This window comes from Oryzias latipes, chromosome 23, assembly GCF_053564925.1.
Source record: "Oryzias latipes strain Hd-rR chromosome 23, Olatipes_Hd-rR_3.1".
Lineage (NCBI taxonomy): Eukaryota > Metazoa > Chordata > Actinopteri > Beloniformes > Adrianichthyidae > Oryzias > Oryzias latipes.
Window position 1 is genome coordinate 10,379,483 of NC_136259.1, and position 18,403 is coordinate 10,397,885.

The window sequence follows — 18,403 nt, forward strand, 5'->3', positions numbered from 1 at the left end:
GAAAATCCTACTCAGTATTGTGAAACATTTATTCATAAGTGTAACAGGAAGAAGAAGCACACTGAGTTTGATGAAACTGTTTGGAACAAACCTTGAGTTGCTTTTTAGCAATACAACTCCAAGTCAAAGCTGCTCCAGAGACTTTAAATGTTTTCCAGAATAAACATATGGAAAACAGTGAAAAATATTTAAATGTTTGATAATACAACATCTAATCCAACAGACCAAATACATGATGGATGTATTTTAATAAAAACTTGTAGATACAGTGCAGATCATCAAACATGTCAACAGAAACATGGACTGAGTGGTCAACATGTTTATCAAACATTATTAGCTTGTGTGTTTCCCAAAGAGTGATGCTTACTGCCATTATCTGTTTTCTGGTCTTTATTTTGAAAGGGCCACGTTCTTTACTGACACAATCACATAATACACATAATGAAATGAACAAAGTGATTAGTGACTCATTTGTATTCTAGTTTTTGTAATGTCAGGCTTAACATGGAGAGATTCTCAGTCATTTTGTGAGCTCAGCTGAAGCGGAGTCGACCACAACTAGGAATCCGATATTTTCTGGGGGGGGGGGGGGGCAATCTTAAAAACTTTCATTCATTAACATTGTGTAGTTCACACACTTTAAACATAAAAAGACATAAGTATATCTTTCCTGTCAGTTTGTTAGACCAACAAAATGTTGGGAAATCAGCTATGAACCAAATTCTGAAAAAAATAAACTTTTTTTTTTATTCAGCAGAGAAACTAATCAGGTTAATTGATATCAGTTTTGCAAAAGGATTACACATAAAATGATAATGAAAGGAAGAATTTCAGCTGGACACAAATCCCACATTCTACTACGTAAAACTCCAATAAAATTGTCATGAAAAATGAAGGAATCTCTGTACACCAGGGACAAAATGAGGCATTTATTGGATGTCTGAAGATCAGCCTTTCATCAATGATCAGAATGATTGTATCAATGACTTTAATAAACTAACCAGAGAGTCGCCTAGAAACTTGATCCCCCGTGCTGTGTGCAGCTAATGCTTTATGGCACAGAAGTGAAACCAGGTTTGAAAAGGTTCCAGGAGATGGACGGTGTTGTGGGTTCTCTAAACTGTCCCTAGGTGTGACTGAGAGTGTTTGTGGTCTGTAAAATGGCAGCGTTTCCCCCCGCAGACCTTCACAGTTTGAGCTTTACTGAGCGACTGAGGCATTTTTCCCCATGAGCTGCACTCACCGACAGCCTGAAGAGTCAGTATTTCCTCCTCATGATAATTCTCACAAATGTTTTTTGTGTAGACACAGATCTGCTAGACAAAAGCAGCTCAAATGATCGGTTTGCTGTCAGTTTAAACGAAGACAGGAGCTGCATTATAACCCCTCTGTGCTTTTCAAAAACTCACATAAATTACTTTAAGCATCAATTTTCCACTGCTCTGTCTAAAATCTACATGATGTTCATTTTAATGTGGCAGTAAAGCTGATTAAGAAAGAAAAAGTACATTTCAGCTGGTTTTAAAGTTATTTTGTTCATAAGTCCTAATGTTAAATAATTCCAAATGGTCTGTGTCCGATCCTGAGAGCAGACCTGGAGGTCAGCATGCAATGATGAGGCCATGTTTGGCACTGTGCTGTTTGGCCATGAGAGCGCATCAACCACGAAGCCGGTCGTCGCTGCGGCAGTTCCTCCCAGAAATCTGACACTCATCGATAGCAGAGGTAGCTAATGAGGAGTTTTGGTATTTCCAGTTGACTTATGACCTTCAGAGCAGTGGTTCCCAGTTTCTTCCTCACTGCCAGCCGGCTGAGCTGCTGCAGGCTCATCGGAGAGGCTGCAGGCAGGAGAAGAGGAACAATATAATAGTTAGCAAATAAGTCATGGCTCAAATCTGATAAATGCTTCATGTGAAGGAATGAATCAAAACGTCTAGAAGAAGTTGATGTGAATAGAGTAAATTTAGCAAGAGTTTAGAAACTGCCTTGAAACTACGCCTGCTGGTGCTAAGATGAAAATGGATGTTATTTTCTTGATTTCTTTTTTTTTTTAAGTCCCACTCCCATCATCTTCTGATCTATTTTCAAAGGGTTCCCAGTGGTCTTTTAATGATGACAATGACATTTTTATCTAAAATTTGAAAACCTGTTTTCTAGGACATAGTTTCTGCAGAGCAGCAGAAGTTCATAAGAAATTCACCTCTGAGCTTTGGGCGGGACTTTTGGCACTTTTGATAGGCCTCCGCTAATATCCCATCATCCCTTTGTTTACATTCTAGCCTGCTAACTTACAGCCCCTCACAACCTCAACCCAACATTAGCAGTGAAACAGAAATGGCAAGAAATATCAGAGCTATCCAGTCGTACAGTTTAGACCCAGATTCCAGCTCAGAATAGGAAAACAAGGACGTTGATGGATCTGTTTGTCTGACAGTGGATGCATAGTTTCTACATCACCCTACAAGCTTTTCCCAACAGCCTTTTTTTATCTGCTCCTGATTCACAGGAATATGAATAAATATATACTCAGAAATGCAATCTTAATCTTAATTTCTTTTATACATGGCCTCCATCATGAGAAAATGCAACAAGAACATGTTAAAAACATCATTTTCATCGGAGTGGGTCTTTAAAGAAGTGTCTCTTTAGGAAGCTTACTCTCATAGAAATGCAGACAGGCTGCAGAGGCGGAGCCTGGGGCCGTGTAGTCCACAGGCTTCCTGTTGTGCTGATCTCGTGCGTAGATGTTGGCCCCGAACTCCACCAGCACCTCAATCATCTCTACCTGCATGTTTTTGGCTGCGTGGTGCAGAGGGGTCTCGTGCAACCGAGCAGCGTTCACTTTAGCACCTGAGGGGGAAATAAAGCCCTGCGGATGTCAGCCTTTAAACCTTTGGATAGGTCTCGTCTTGCATGTGATCATTCCATCATGACGCAGAGCTTGTATCAAAACTATTTGGACAGGAGCATGGTTACAATAGTTACCATGGTGCAGCATCTCTGCTTCAGGGTGTCTACTGTACATATGATTTCTATAGAGGACAGATTTGGATGAGACAGACTCATTCAGCTGTCAGAATATTTTTGAATGAAGTTGGAAAACTGCAGTCTGTGATTCTGCATCGTCCGGCTGAAACACACAATACCTCCTCTAAAACAGACGTGGTGTGGGGGGGCAGATGTTGCTCTCTGTCCTCATGTCTCCCATATTATTCAGAGACGCTGGATTCTGTCTCCTCACTTTTCTTTCTTATTTTGCCTTCTCCTGTTCTGTTGGGTATATATTTTTTGTATTTCCATCCGAGACCCACCTGCATTGAGCAGCACCTTCACACAATCTGTGTGCTCATTGACGCATGCCACGTGCAGGGGGGTGCCGTAGTAAAGGTCGTATGCCTCCAGGTGAGCACCCACAGTGATCAGCAGCTTCGCACACGCTGAGTTACCTGCAGTGAACAGCAGAGCGCCAGCGTTAGTGACAAAAACACCGGGTATGGAGGGGATGGTGAGGAATGCTTGCCTCCCATGCAGGCTTCGTGGAGGGGGGAGGCTGTACGGGAGGTCAGGCTGGGATTGGCCTGTGCCCCGTGCTCCAGCAGCAGCTTCACACACTCCACACTTCCAGCTGAGCAGGCATCACACAGTGGAGTGCTTCCATCCACGTTCCTTGCATCCACCTATCAGATGACACAAAATGCAGAATCTGAGGAGTTCCCCATTCATGACGCTAGCGTTTACTAAGTGGCAGAGAACATTGCAGATCTCATTGCAGAAATGATTTTTTTTTTTTAGATACTTTATTTTTCCAAACTATTCAAATAGAAAGTGTAATTGAAAGTTGCAACACAATTCAGAAAGTGTAAAAATAGAAAAAGTTTATTTCACCTATCACACCTCTACGGAGCCCCCCAGATGCCAGTGGTTTAAAAAAAATCTGATAAACCGTGCACACGGATTGCTAAACCGTGACCATGGATTACTAAACCGTGCCCAGGGATTAATCCATTGTGCTCGTAGTGTTGCACAATCGTGTGCGCACACTTTGCTCAGAGAGTTCCGTTGGGAGTTTGGATTTATACATGACTGGTATTCGGCCTGCAATAAGTGTTCGGGGCCCTACAACTAATGATAACGTCACACTATTTGATTGGCTGAAAGTTGGTCCGATCCAGTGTAAGACAGTGATTGGTCTGGACAAATTATGGTACGACTGTAGAAGAAGAAATTGTGAGTTCCGTTGTAAACAAATGAACCTGCAGCATAGAGCGAGATGATCTCCTAAACAGGCTTTATTATTTTTATGATTATTATTAAGTAGGTTTGAGAATAGGGACTCTTAACGTTGACACAATGACAGGGAAAGGCAGAGAGTTGGCAGACATGATGGAGAGAAGGAAGGTAGATGTACTGTGTGTGCAGGAGACAAGGTGGAAGGGCAGCAAGGCACGTAGTATTGGAGGAGGATACAAACTGTTCTATCATGGTGTTGATAGGAAGACAAATGGGGTAGAAGTGATTCTGAAGGGGGAGTTTGTAAACAGTGTTCTAGAGGTGAAAAGAGTCTCAGACAGGATGATGAGCCTAAAGTTAGAAATTGAAGGGGTGATGGTGAATGTAGTTAGTGGGTATGCGCCACAGATTGGCTGTGAGTTAGAAGTGAAGGAGAGATTCTGGAGTGAGTTGGATGAGGTCATAGAGAGTATCCCCAGAGGAGAGAGAGTTGTTATTGGAGCAGACTTTAATGGGCATGTTGGTGAGGGCAACAGAGGTGATGAGGAGGTGATGGGCAGGTTTGGTGTGAAGGAAAGGAATCTGGAGGGACAGATGGTGGTGGACTTTGCGAAGAGGATGGAAATGGCTGTATTCAACACTTACTTCCAGAAGAGAGAGGAACATAGAGTGACATACAGAAGTGGAGGTAGGAGTACTCAGGTGGACTACGAAGAAGCATTTATCAGGTGGACTCCTATGTAGACAAAGTCATTTGAGAGAGGTTAATGACTGCAAAGTGGTGGTAGGAGAGAGTGTAGCCAGACAGCACCGCATGGTGGTGTGTAAGATGACTCTGGAGGTCAGGAAGAAGAAGAGAGGGAAAACAGAAAAGAAGACCAAGTGGTGGAAACTACAGAATGAAGAAACTTGTGAGGAATTTAGGCAGAAGTTGAGACAGGTCCTGGATGGTCAGTATGAGCTTCCAGATGACTGGGAAACTACAGCAGAGATTATCGGGGAAACAGGTAGGAAGGTGCTAGGTGTGTCATCTGGAAAGAAGAAAGACGGTAAAGACACTTGGTGGTGGAATGAGGAAGTACAGGAATGCGTCCAGAGGAACAGGTTGGCTAAAAGGAAGAGGGATGTAGAAAGGACCGAGGAAGGTAGACAGGAGTACAAGGAAGCGCAGCGTAGAGTGAATAGAGAGGTGGCAAAGGCCAAACAGAAAGCTTACGATGAGCTATATGACAGGTTAGACACAAAGGAAGGAGAGAAGGACTTGTACAGACTAGCCAGACAGAGAGACAGAGATGGGAAGGACGTGCAACAGATGAGGGTGATTAAGGACAGAGATGGAAAGGTGCTAACAACCCAGGAGAGTGTACAGAAAAGATGTAAGGAGTATTTTGAGCAGCTGATGATCGAGGAAAATGACAGGGAAAGACGGGAGGAAGATGTGGTTGTTGTGGAGCAGGAAGTAGCAGAGATTGGAAAGAATGAGGTTAGGAAGGCTCTAAAAAGGATGAAGAGCGGAAAGGCCGTTGGTCCTGATGACGCATCTGTGGAGGTATGGAAGTGCTTAGGAGAGACAGCAATGGAATTTCTAACGAGTTTGTTCAATAGGATTCTAGAGAGTGAGAAGATGCCTGAGGAATGGAGGAGAAGCGTTCTGGTCCCGATCTTTAAGAACAAGGGTGACACGCAGAACTGCAGCAACTATAGAAGAATAAAGTTGATGAGCCACACAATGAAGTTGTGGGAAAGAGTAGTGGAAGCCAGGCTTAGGAAGAAGGTGGAGATTTGTGAGCAGCAGTATGGTTTCATGCCCCGTAAGAGCACCACTGATGCCATTTTTGCTTTGAGAATGTTGATGAAAAGTACAGAGATGGTCAGAAGGAGCTGCATTGTGTGTTCGTAGATTTAGAGAAGGCGTATGACAGGGTGCCGAGGGAGGAGCTGTGGTACTGTATGAGGTCGTCTGGAGTGGCAGAGAAGTATGTCAGAGTAGTTCAGGACATGTATGAGAGAAGTATGAGGGTGGTGAGATGTGCTTTAGGTCAGACAAAGGAGTTCAATGTGGAGGTGGGACTACACCTTGAGTCCCTTTTTGTTTGCTATGCTGATGGACAGGCTGACAGATGAGGTAAGACAGGAATCTCCCTGGACAATGATGTTTGCGGATGGCATTGTAATTTGCTGTGAGAGTAGAGAGCAGGTGGAGGTTACAGCTAGAGAGGTGGAGGTTTGCTCTGGAAAGAAGAGGCATGAAGGTCAGTCGTAGGAAGACAGAATACATGCGTCTGAACGAGAGGGATCAAGGTAGAAGCGTTAGGTTACAGGGGGCTGAGGTGAAGAAGGTGCAGGAGTTTAAGTACTTGGGGTCAACACTTCAGTGTGATGGGGAGTGTGGAAAAGAGGTGAAGAGGCGAGTTCAGGCAGGTAGTAGCGGGTGGAGGAAAGTGTCAGGAGTGTTGCGTGACAAAAGAGTGTCAGCAAGACTCAAAGGAAAGGTGTACAAGACAGTGGTGAGACCAGCTCTGCTCTATGAGTTAGAGACGGTAGCAGTGAGACAGAGACAAGAGGCTGATATGGAGGTAGCGGAGATGAAGTTGTTGAGGTTCTCCTTAGGAGTGACCAGGTTAGACAGGATAAGGAACAAGTACATCAGAGGGACGGCTCATGTTGCCTGTGTTAGCGACAAAGTCAGAGAAGCCAGACTGAGATGGTTTGGACATGTTCAGAGGAGCGATAGTGGATATATTGGTAGAAGGATGTTGGAGATGGAGCTGCCTGGCCCGAGGGCAAGAGGACGGCCAAAGAGGAGATATATGGATGTCTTAACAGAGGACATGAAGTTTGCTAATGTTAGGGTAGAAGATGTTCATGATAGAGTGAGGTGGAAAAGGATGATTCGCTGTGGCGACCCCTGATGGGAAAAGCCGAAAGAGAAAAAAGATTAGGTGCTTGTTCGCTTATAGTTTTTTTAATCCATGCGGCTAGTGCTTTATTCTTGGCCGGACAAACCCGGATGAATTTAGCCGTGGATGAACTTAAACTGGAATACCATCAGCTTTTATTTTGTCTGGTTGTTTGCAGTTTCTCAGGGCTGTTCATTCAAAAGCCGCCTCCACCCGTCCCAAAGCTGCTCCTCTTCTTGGAGATACAAATCTCCTCCTGGCACCTCACCAGCCGGATGGACTGCGGTCCAAAGCCTCCTCCGTTGCACACACTGTAACAAAGCACCCTCCCCTACCTGCAAACACGAAGCTACGAGTCCGGCCGCTCTGCTCAGAGACTGCGCAACAGTCTATGCACAATTGATTAATCCGTGCGCACGGTTTAGCAATCCGTCGGCACGGTGTAGCAATCCATGGGCATGGTTCTGATAAACATTGCGCACGATTTAGTAATCCGTGACTTTTTTTAAACCACTGGCACATGGGGGGCTCTGTACACCGCAAAATTGAGAGATGAGAAAAGAACTTTCATGAAACCAAAATCCAGCTCCACGTCAGTAGAGACAAATCTCATGTATTTTGGCTGCCATCTTGGTGCAGCCAAAATACATGAGATTTGCAAAAAAGGTGGTCTTGTGCTGCTTGGGGATGTCAAAAACACTGTATACAAAGAGGCAAATAAGTATTTGAATCGCATTTGATTCTGCAGGTTCTCCCACTTTGAAACCATGGAAGGGTCTGACATTTTCATCTTAGCTGCATGTATACTGTAAGAGACATCATCTAAAAAATCTGGAAATCTCATTGCATGATTTTTAAATAATTTAGTTGTATGCCACTGCTGCAAATCAATATATGAAACACTGTCTGGTCAATGACCTGAAAAGAGCGGTGACCACTGTTTCCAAGATTACTGTTAGTAATCCACTGAAAGGTCATGGTTTGAAATCATGTGTCGCACAGAAGGACCCCTGCTTAAACCAGCACATTTCCAGACCCAACTGAAGTTAGCCAATGACCATTTGAATGATCCAAAGGATCGTGGGAAAAGTCATGTGATCAGATGAGACCAAATAGAACTTTTTTGGTCTTAATTTCGGTCAACGTGTAGGAAGAAGAATGATAAGTAATATACCAAGAACACCATCCCTACTGTGAAGCTTGGGGGTGGTACCATCATGCAATGGGGGTGTTTTCTACACATGGGACAGGACGACTGCACTTTATTAAGAGGAGAGGATGACCGGGAGCATGTATTGCCAGATTTTGGGGAACAACCTCCTTCCCTCATTTAGAGCATTGAAAATGGGGCGTGGCTGGGTCTTCTAACATGACAATGAACCAAAACACACAGCCAGGAGAACCAAAGAGGGGCTCCGTAAGAAGCATGTCAAAGTTCTGAAGTGGCCTAGCCAGTTTCCAGACCACAACCCAATAGAAAATCGGTTTCTCAGCGACAGCCCAAAAACCAGACTGATCTAGAGAAGATCTGTAAGGAGTAGTGGGCCAAAATTCCTCCTGCAGTGTTTGCAAACCTAAAGAAAACCTAGAGGAAAAACGTCTGACCGGTGGAATCGCAAACAAAGGCAACTGTACAAAATATTAACATTGATTTTCTCAGGGGTCCAAATACTTATTTGCAGCAGTAGCATACAAATAAATGATTTTAAAAAGTCATGCAATGTGGTTTCCAAATTTTAAATGATGTTTCTCACAGTGGAAATCCACCTAAAAGGAAAATGTCAGACCCCTACATGATTTCTAAGAGAAAGAACTTGCAAAATCACAGGGAGCTCAAATACTTGTTTTTGTCACTGTAGTTAAAACAGTTCTCAAAGACTTTTCAAAACTAAGGCTGCAGCTCTGTCTGGGTTTCTTTGGTTATTAAAGGATATTTTTATCTAATCAGACTCCCCGAAGGAGCTATGGACAACTGTCCTTGGCTCCACCAAAACAAAGCCGCTTCTACAGAGTGGACTACAGCAGCTGTTCTTGAGGGTTGATAACTGCAACTCACCCCCTCCCTGCTTGTCCTCGGCTTCCCAACCCCCTCCCTACCTCCTCTGTGAGCTGCCCGGAAGATGTGCCTGGCTCACGGAGCTGCACCTGATGGACAGACTCATGGGGGGCCCCCCACTCCCGTCCACCACCGTTTCCCCCCTGAGCCTCATGTACTGTGTCTTTGTCTGAATATGTGCTATTTGTGTTTAAACGGTGTAGTTTTTTTCTTGTATCAACACATTGTAGGGATACAACTTTTTTTTTTTGTCACCAAACCCAACCCCTGGCCCTCTTCGTGGTCCATCTGCATGCTATACAAAGGTGCGCCGGCGCAGGTCATCTAAGGCGCTCGGCTGCATTGACCTCAGTAACCTCTCGAGACGTGTGTGTGTATCCTGTGTTGCTGTTTGTCTGACCTTCTTCATCGAGATGTACTGGAACTGAGTTTCTCCTTGTTGGGATTAATAAAGTTTTCATTCATTCATTCATATTTAGTCAAAGTTGTTGGCTTTTGCTCTCAGACTAGTCACAGATAAAAGATATAATGAGATAAAAGTAGAATGTGAATCAAAACCAGCTTTTGTGAAATTTATTTTAATGTACATTAAACAAAACTGTGAAAACACACACACATATTATATATATATATATATATATATATATATATATATATATATATATATATATATATATATATATATATATATATATATATATATATATATATATATATATACACACACACACACACACACACACACATATAATTAGACTGTTTATTATTATTATCTATTGAGACTTCTGTGTATTTATTTACATCTATGTTACAGCTGATGTAAGATCATCATCCTCACAGAGATGATGTACTGCAGGGACGAAATATTTGTGCAATTTACAGGCTGTTGCGAAATGTTTTAGATGTAATGAGAAATAATGTGGATAATGAGTACTAATGAGTACTGTTGTGAATAATGTTGCTGATTATCTAGCTGAGACAAAAGACACATTTACATCAGCAAGTGAGAAAACCCAGACAAGGGCCGGTGTTTGAATACAAAAAAAAGACAAATGCTCAGTAAAAGTACGCTCTTTGATTTATTTGTAATGAGCAGACCATAAAGGCAAATTCTGGGGCTAAGAAACTATTAAAAAGTAATGTTGTTGGTTTTTGGAAGGATGTGCTAATAACTGCAAAATGTCTCTACCGGGTACTACTGAAGGAATCATGGGAACAGACAACATTGCAGAGCTCTGGAGACAGCATTGTTACAGTATTTTAGTGTTTAAATGGTGAAGCATTTGACATTGGAAAGTGAAAGGTAATGCAAACATCAGGATAAGCTCTTATCAAGTGTCTGAAGCTATTAAGAACCTCAGTAATAACAAATCATTACAACATTAAATGTGCTAGTCCCTGAATTATTCCTTTGCTTTCTATCTGCTATACTGGCTTCCTGAGTCATGATTCTATGTTTGCTCTGCATATTATAAAAAACAAGACTGTCAAGCTGAAGTTTTGGAAATTAAATTATTAGATATATTGAAGATTTTATTTCCCTTGTTGATAATCCATTTGGTTTTAAAGCTAAACATAGAACAGACAAAAATTATCCATAAATTCAGACAGCTCAGTTCATCTGTGCTCATGTGTTTCATTGATGCCTCAAAGGTCTTTGAAAGGGTTGATCACACCAAGCCCTCTAAAGGTGGTCAAACGGGGTGCACCATGGCTATTTGTAAGAATTTCTCACACTGGTTCTCTCATTAGAACATGCAGGGGGGCCAAGTGTTTCGTCTCCCTTTGATGTGAGCAATGGGGTGAGGCAGGGGGGCATAATGTCTCTGGTCCCCTTCCATCTCCATGTTGATAAATTGACAAATGAACTGACTGCATGCAATATCGGATGTTTGATTGGAAGTTTTAAAGTAAATCATTTATGCAGATGATTTAGTGGTTTTCAGTCCCTGGAGCTTTGGTTTGCAACACCTTTTAAATGTCTGTTCCCTTTTATGGTTTTAAAAAGGATATTTAAATGCTAATACGAGTGGTCTGCTTATTGTTTGCACTAAGGTTGATGTGACATTGAATTCTCTGCTTTTAAATTGTGCAATAATGAGCTTGATGTCAGTCATAAAGTTAAATATCTTAGTCATGTTATTAATGACAATATTACTGATGACATTACTGACATCTGTAGACTATATGCTAAATGCTCAGATAAACACTAAGGCACGCAGGTTTTATTCATGATCATATTAAAATTCTTTGATTCAAATCTTACTGCGCTGCTTTGAACATGCCACACCTGTGGATTGACTACAGGGGGTATAGTGTGCAGAGGTTTTAAAGTTGCTCATAATGATGCCCTTCGGAATTTATTTAATAGACCACGGTGATAGTGATAGTGATAGTGAGTTGTTTACATTCTCCAGGCTCTATTAAGACATTTGATCTATGGTTTTATACATCTTAATGCCTCAGAGAATTAAATGATTTTACCCCTCACCAATGTAAAGTACAGCATTCTTAAATATCAGTCCCCAGTCTGGAGGTTCTGGTGTGGGTGCACTTAGTTTAAGTCTGTAATCTGTGTTTCACTTGGTTTTACTGTCTATTGTTCTCCGCATTTTTATCTGCTCTCTATTTCAGTGAATGTTGTTTTATGAATGTTGTTGCTTTTTTTTATGGTCTTGTCATTTTGACCTTGAGTCTGTGATAAATTACTCATTCATTCGATGAAGGAAACTTGACTCCATCAGATGTCATTCGCAGCATAAATTCAGAAATACTTTCTTAATCCCCAAAGGGAAATCAGAAACAGCAGTCACCTGAGCTCCAGCATCCAGCAGCAGCTTCACACACTGAGCTTCCCCCCGCAGGCAGGCCTCATGCAGCGGTGTGATGGAGTCCACAGCCACCACATTGACCGAGGCTCCCCCCTGGATGAGGTGCCGTAGCTGAGAGGTCTGGCCGAGCGCCGCCGCCTTGTGTAACTCTGTTCTCTCGGCCCAACAACCTGAAAAGTTAGAGGCTCTAAGTTAGAGGCTGCAGATTTTCTCATTTTTATAAAATTATAATACATGACAGTGTGGATTTACAACAGCTACGCAGCCTTTATTTATCATGACTTTGACTGTAACTTCAGTTCTTATACCATACTGATGCATTAGAGGTGCTAAATATCCTCCTCATCCTCTCCCTCCCTCCCTCTCGCTCATTGTGCAGAAAGAATTAAACATAACAGGGTAAAATAACTCGGCAAAACACAGTAAAACAATTACAACTAAATATATTTAGACAAAAATCTACACTTGTACCCAAATCCGTCCAGACAGGCAAAGGCAATGATATCCCACAATTCCTTGCGCTGCCGATCTAGCAGCACCAAAGTTACACCTACTCAATTGAATTAATTTGAATGAAAGGAAAATAAATTTCTGATAACTGTGTTATTTTTAAGTTGACTGAACTAAAAAAAATTATTTATCTTAACTGAAGAAAATAATTAAGATAGATAAATGTAAAAAAGTTTATCTTCATGCATATGCGCGTTTACATCATAGTTTACGGTACACACGCCCAGCGAGCTGGAAAGACGGCATAAAGCGCTAATATCACCCATGTCACTGTTACCCATTATCAAATAACATGTACTGTACTCTGAAATAAATTAGTTATTGCAAGCCCCATATTGTTATTTGATGTACAAATGTATTCATTTAGATTGTATGTCTGTTCATGTCTGATTGATTATATTTCAGACAAAACATGTTATTTCTGGTAGTTTATTATGGAATGAACAGACATGCAATCTCAATGAATACATTTGTACATTAAATAACAATATGGGGCTTGCAATAACTAATTTATTTCAGAGTACAGTACATGTTATTTGACAATGGGTAACAGTGTGGGTGATATTAGCGCTTTATACCGTCTTTCCAGCTCGCTGGGCGTGTGTGCCGTAAACTATGATGTAAACGCGCATGCAAAAAGTCAGTGACGGCTAGCGATACCGCACTTCCACAGATGTCGGCTCACTTGACCGCGGTTCATAAAGCGGCCTTTCAGCCTCTAACAGACGCGTGACAGAATCTCACTGCAAACAGCTAAACCTCCAGAGAGCCAAACCAGATCCTGGTCTTAGATCACAGCGGAACTCCAGCTTCATTACAGCTACTGATCAGATCACGGATATGATACTAGTTTGATAGGAAATGTCGCATTCATCTCCTCAATTTGATTTCTGCAAACTTGTTTCTTACACAGCATTAGCCTGCTTGTTTTTAGCACATTAGCTCGCCGCGTGCCGAGCATGCTGACGTCAACCGCTCTCATGATCATACAGCGACACAGTAAGAGCTGTTTGGAGCGCGTCACCCACCGATATCTCCAAAGTAATACGGCTGACGGCTTGCCACCTCCATCCTCCAACACGACCCCAGCAACAGATGTTTGTAAACAGTGTCCGCTGCGCACACGTGCTGCTGTATCACGTGACAGTCCTGCAATCATAATGGGCATGCTGGGTAATGTAGTTAAGTAAACGGGCTTATCAAGAAAGATTTAGGAAGACTATAGCATTTTCTTGCCATTGACTTTGACCAGACTGATGGCATTGTAAAAATGACACAACAAGAGGATGTGAAAAAGATACTGAGAAGGTCTGACATGCAGGATTGTAAAACCTAGATCAACCCCTAAGTGAACAGAAGCTGATTTATACAAATGTTGCAGAAAAGATGACTGATGCCAGAAAATACAGAGACATTAGGAGCCTTATTTATCTTGCAACATGTCCACGGCCTGACTTGAGTTTTGTAGTAAGTAAATTGTCTCACTATTTTAATGAACCAACAGAAGAACACTGGACTGCTGTAAGACATGTACTGAAATCAAAATGGAACTTCGTTACAGGAGATGGGATTGGGACAGGGATTACATGCATATAGTGATGCAGACTGGGCAACAGACACAAGTGACAGACGCAGCGCAACTTGTTACTGAGTCAGTCTAAACGAGAATGGTCCGACCTACATTCGCTGTATCCACTTGTGAAGCTGAGAATATGGCATTAGCTGCCACTGTTCAGGAATGTATGTACCTGGTACAACTGCTACAGGGCATGGATGGGTACCACCCTACCCAAAGTCTATAAACACAACCAAGGGGCTATAAAGTTAGCAAAGAATCCTATAAGCATACAAAGATGTAAACATGTTGACATCAATTACCATTTTGTAACGTTAACTGTAAATGATGGGAAAATCTTTTTGGAATATTGTCCAACTGACCAGATGGTGGCAGATGTAAGGACAAAGCCTGTAACAAAACTTAAGTTGCATAAGTTTTTGAAGTTTATGTTTGGAGTCATCTTTTCATACTCATGTATGATAAGTTGAGAGAAGATGTAACTATAGTTAAGTTTGTATAGAAATATGACAACGTCAGAACAAACATATTGTTTGCTCTCAGTTGTAACATAATTATAATCAGTAATAAATGATGAGTGATGCGTTGTGACGTTTGCCAATGAGAGCCTCTGTAATGAACACGTGACCTGTAGGAGGAAGCAGTTGAGAAATTAAGTTGTGTGTGAAAAGTTGGAGAGTAACTGATGTGAGGAAGACTCTTTATTTTTCCTCCGTGTTTTGAGCCGGATACTGGGTACACATGCTGGGGCCCTGTTCCAGAAAGCAGGTTATTAGTTACCTCGGTAAGTTTGAGGGTGGGGAAGCTGATAAACGCAACTTTCAGTTCCAAAAATGGTGATATCTTTCAGGGTATGTCAAGTTGCCATAGCAAATCATGCTCTGAACATAACCTGGTCTGGGGCAGGTTTAGTTGAAGGTTACTTGGTGTCAGAGAGGTGACGGAGCACGGCGTGCCTATTTGAAGATCATTTAGTGGATGATGAAGCTCAGATAATACAGAGTCTTTTCCACCGTGAGAGGGTGATAAGATGTTGTAAAGATAAACCTTCTAACATTAATATAACTAAATTATTTGCTTCGGTTAAGATAAATAAATATTTTTTTGAGTTCAGTTAACTTAAAAATAACACAGTTGTGGTAAATGGCGTATACTTATATAGCGCTTTTCTACCTACAAGGCCCAAAGCACTTTACAGTCACAGACTCATTCACCCAGTCACACACACATTCACACACTGGTGGCGGCTCCGCTGCCGGACACAGGCGCCCGCCTACCACCAGAGGCAAGGTGGGGTTCAGTGTCTTGCCCAAGGACGCATTGACACATGGGCGTGCAAGGCGGGAATCGAACCTGTAATCTTACGATCATGGGTCGACTGCCCTACAGCTGCACCACGGCCGCCCAGACATAGTTACTTTATTTCATTCAAATTAATTCAATTAATTGTCACTTTTGGTTTGGTTTACATTTTAATATTATAAGATGAAAAAATCTGTGGACCCTAACTGAGACATATGAGAATTGAAGAAATAGAATAAATTAAATTGGAAAAACATTAAATTGAGTTGGAATAATATGATATTAAGATAAATAATTATGTTATTTTGAGTTTTATAAAGAATTATTGAGTTGGGTATACATAAGAAATTAGGTTAAATAACCTTAATTCAATTACTTGAATTGAAGTAATTAATTTAAGTGGGAAATATACAGTACAGACCAAAAGTTTAGACACACTTTCTCATTCAAAGAGTTTTCTTTATTTTCATGTCTATGAAAATTGTAGATTCACACTGAAGGCATCAAAACTGTGAATTAACACGTGGAATTACATACATATCAAAAAAAGTGTGAAACATCTGAAAATATGTCATATTCTAGATTCTTCAAAGTAGCCACCCTTTGATTTGATTACTGCTTTGCACACTCTTGGCATTCTCTTGATGAGCTTCAAGACGTAGTCACCTGAAATGGTCTTCCAACAGTCTTGAAGGAGGTCTCAGAGATGCTTAGCACTTGTTGGCCCTTTTGCCTTCACTCTGCGGTCCAGCTCACCCCAAACCATCTCGATTGGGTTCATGTCTGGTGACTGTGGAGGCCAGGTCATCTGGTGCAGCACACCATTACTCTCCTTTTTGGTCAATTAGCCCTTACACAGCCTGGAGGTGTGTTTCGGGTCATTGTCCTGTTCAAAAATAAATGATGACGCAAACCGAATGGAATAGAATGCTGCTGCAAGATGCTGTGTTAGCCATGCTGGTTCAGTATGCCTTTAATTTGGAATAAATCCCCAACAGTGTCACCAGCAAAGCACCCCCACACCACCACACTTCCTCTTCAATGCTTCACAGTGGGAACCAGGCATATAGACTCCATCCGTTCACCTTTTCTGCGTCACACAAAGACATGGTGGTTGGAACCAAAAATCTCCAATTTGGACTCATCGTCAGATCAAGGCACAGATTTCCACTGGTCTAATGTCCATTCCTTGGGTTCTTTAGCCCAAACAAGTCTCTTCTGCTTGTTGCCTTTCTTTAGCAGTGGTTTCCTAGCAGATATTCTACCACGAAGGCCTGATTCACACAGTCTCCTTTTTACAGTTGTTGTAGAGATGTGTCTGCTGCTAGAACTCTGTATGCCATTGACCTGCTCTCTAATCTTAGCAGCTGTTAACCTGCCATTTGTGAGGCTGGTGACTCGGATGAACTTATCCTCCACAGCAGAGGTGACTCCTGGTCTTCCTTTCATGGGGCGGTCCGCATGTGAGCCAGTTTCTTTGTAGCACTTCATGGTTTTTGTGACTGCACTTGGGGACACTTTCAAAGTTCTCCCAATTTTTTCGGACTGACCTTCATTTCTCAAAGTAATGATGGCAACTCGTTTTTCTGTACTTAGCTGCTTTTTTCTTGCCATAATACAAAATCTAACGGCCTATTCAGTTGGACTATCAGCTGTGTATCCACCTGACTTCTGCACAACACAACTGATGGTCCCAACCCCATTTATAAGGCAAGAAATCACACTTATTAAACCTGACAGGGCACACCTGTGAAGTGATAAACATTTCAGGTGACTGGCAATTGAAGCTCATCAAGAGAATGCCAAGAGTGTGCAAAGCAGTAATCAAATCAAAAGGTGGCTACTATGAAGAACCTAGAATATGACATTTTCAGTTGTTTCACACTTTTTTGTTAAGTATATAATTCCACGTGTTAAAGCATAATTTTGATGCCTTCAGTGTGACTCTACAATTTACATAGTCATGAAAATAAAAACAACTCTTTGAATGAGGTGTGTCCAAACTTTTGGTCTGTACTGTACATTTTCCGAGAAGCATTTTGCATCACAATGCAACTGGAAAAGAGATTAGAAACTCACGCATTTACTCTGTCCGTTTTTTTTGCTAAGCAATAACTTTTTCTTATGGTGATGCAGCCGTATTACTTTTTTTTGGTTACAATGGGCTTATATTCTTCATACGCAGCCATTAAAACCTCTGACTCCTTTCTCACTGAAGTATGAAGCTCTTTTTTTTCTCCACGAGTTTCCATGGTGACTCCAAAAATTGGCAATCCATTAAAAATGCCTTGTTGCACTCGCCGTGCACACCCATTAATTCATGGTTAACAAGAGGATAATTAACCAAACTCATAACAGTGTTTTGAAACCGACATACCCACAGTAAAAAAGTATGGTTATTTAACCAAGATTAATGTCAGGGTAAGTTTACCTTGTTTCTGGAATAGCCCTCAGGACTACAGCACGAATGACAACTCTGTTAACATTTGCACTTGTGTACAGTGTTATTTTTTCAATATATTGTCTTTCTTATGGGCAGAGCTTAACCATTTATGCTTTCAGCATGTTTTATTCTGATTTCTGAACAGAAATAAGCACGTTTTGTATGAAGCATCGTAATATGCATCACTTCCTCCTTGTGACCAACATCACTACAATTAAGCTATTTAATTTCGATTTACTGCCGTAATTCGTATATATTCTGTTGTTTCAATATTGTAAACCTTGCACTTCATTATCAAAACAAAAAAATGTAAACAGAGCGACACCGCTCTTCCCAGTCTGTCCGGATATGGGACCAAAACACTAAAAACACGCTGGGATTTAACACACGGTATTGATATTTTTGAGACATTAACACAGGCGGCTAAAATAAACGTCTACTCAGGAAGAGAATACAGGGCATTTTAAAGGTAGTTCTTAAGAAAATGAGTTCATGCAACTACAAAGTCCTACTGTTTCACTTCACAGACGTTGAGGAAATGACAACCAAACTCTG

The 18,403-nt window shown here is 41.6% G+C and overlaps 1 protein-coding gene across 1 annotated transcript; it reads right to left on the minus strand.

The window, feature by feature from the left end:
• Window positions 1–11: 11 nt before the first annotated feature.
• Window positions 12–13,706, minus strand: LOC101166519 (ankyrin repeat and SOCS box protein 13). Its single transcript, XM_004082966.5, has 6 exons — window positions 13,556–13,706; window positions 12,000–12,187; window positions 3,521–3,677; window positions 3,312–3,446; window positions 2,659–2,850; window positions 12–1,838 (listed from the first exon to the last, which is right to left on the minus strand). Exons 1-6 carry the CDS (start codon window positions 13,596–13,598, stop codon window positions 1,711–1,713), a joined length of 843 nt encoding a protein of 280 aa, XP_004083014.1. The 5' UTR covers window positions 13,599–13,706; the 3' UTR covers window positions 12–1,710.
• Window positions 13,707–18,403: the final 4,697 nt, after the last annotated feature.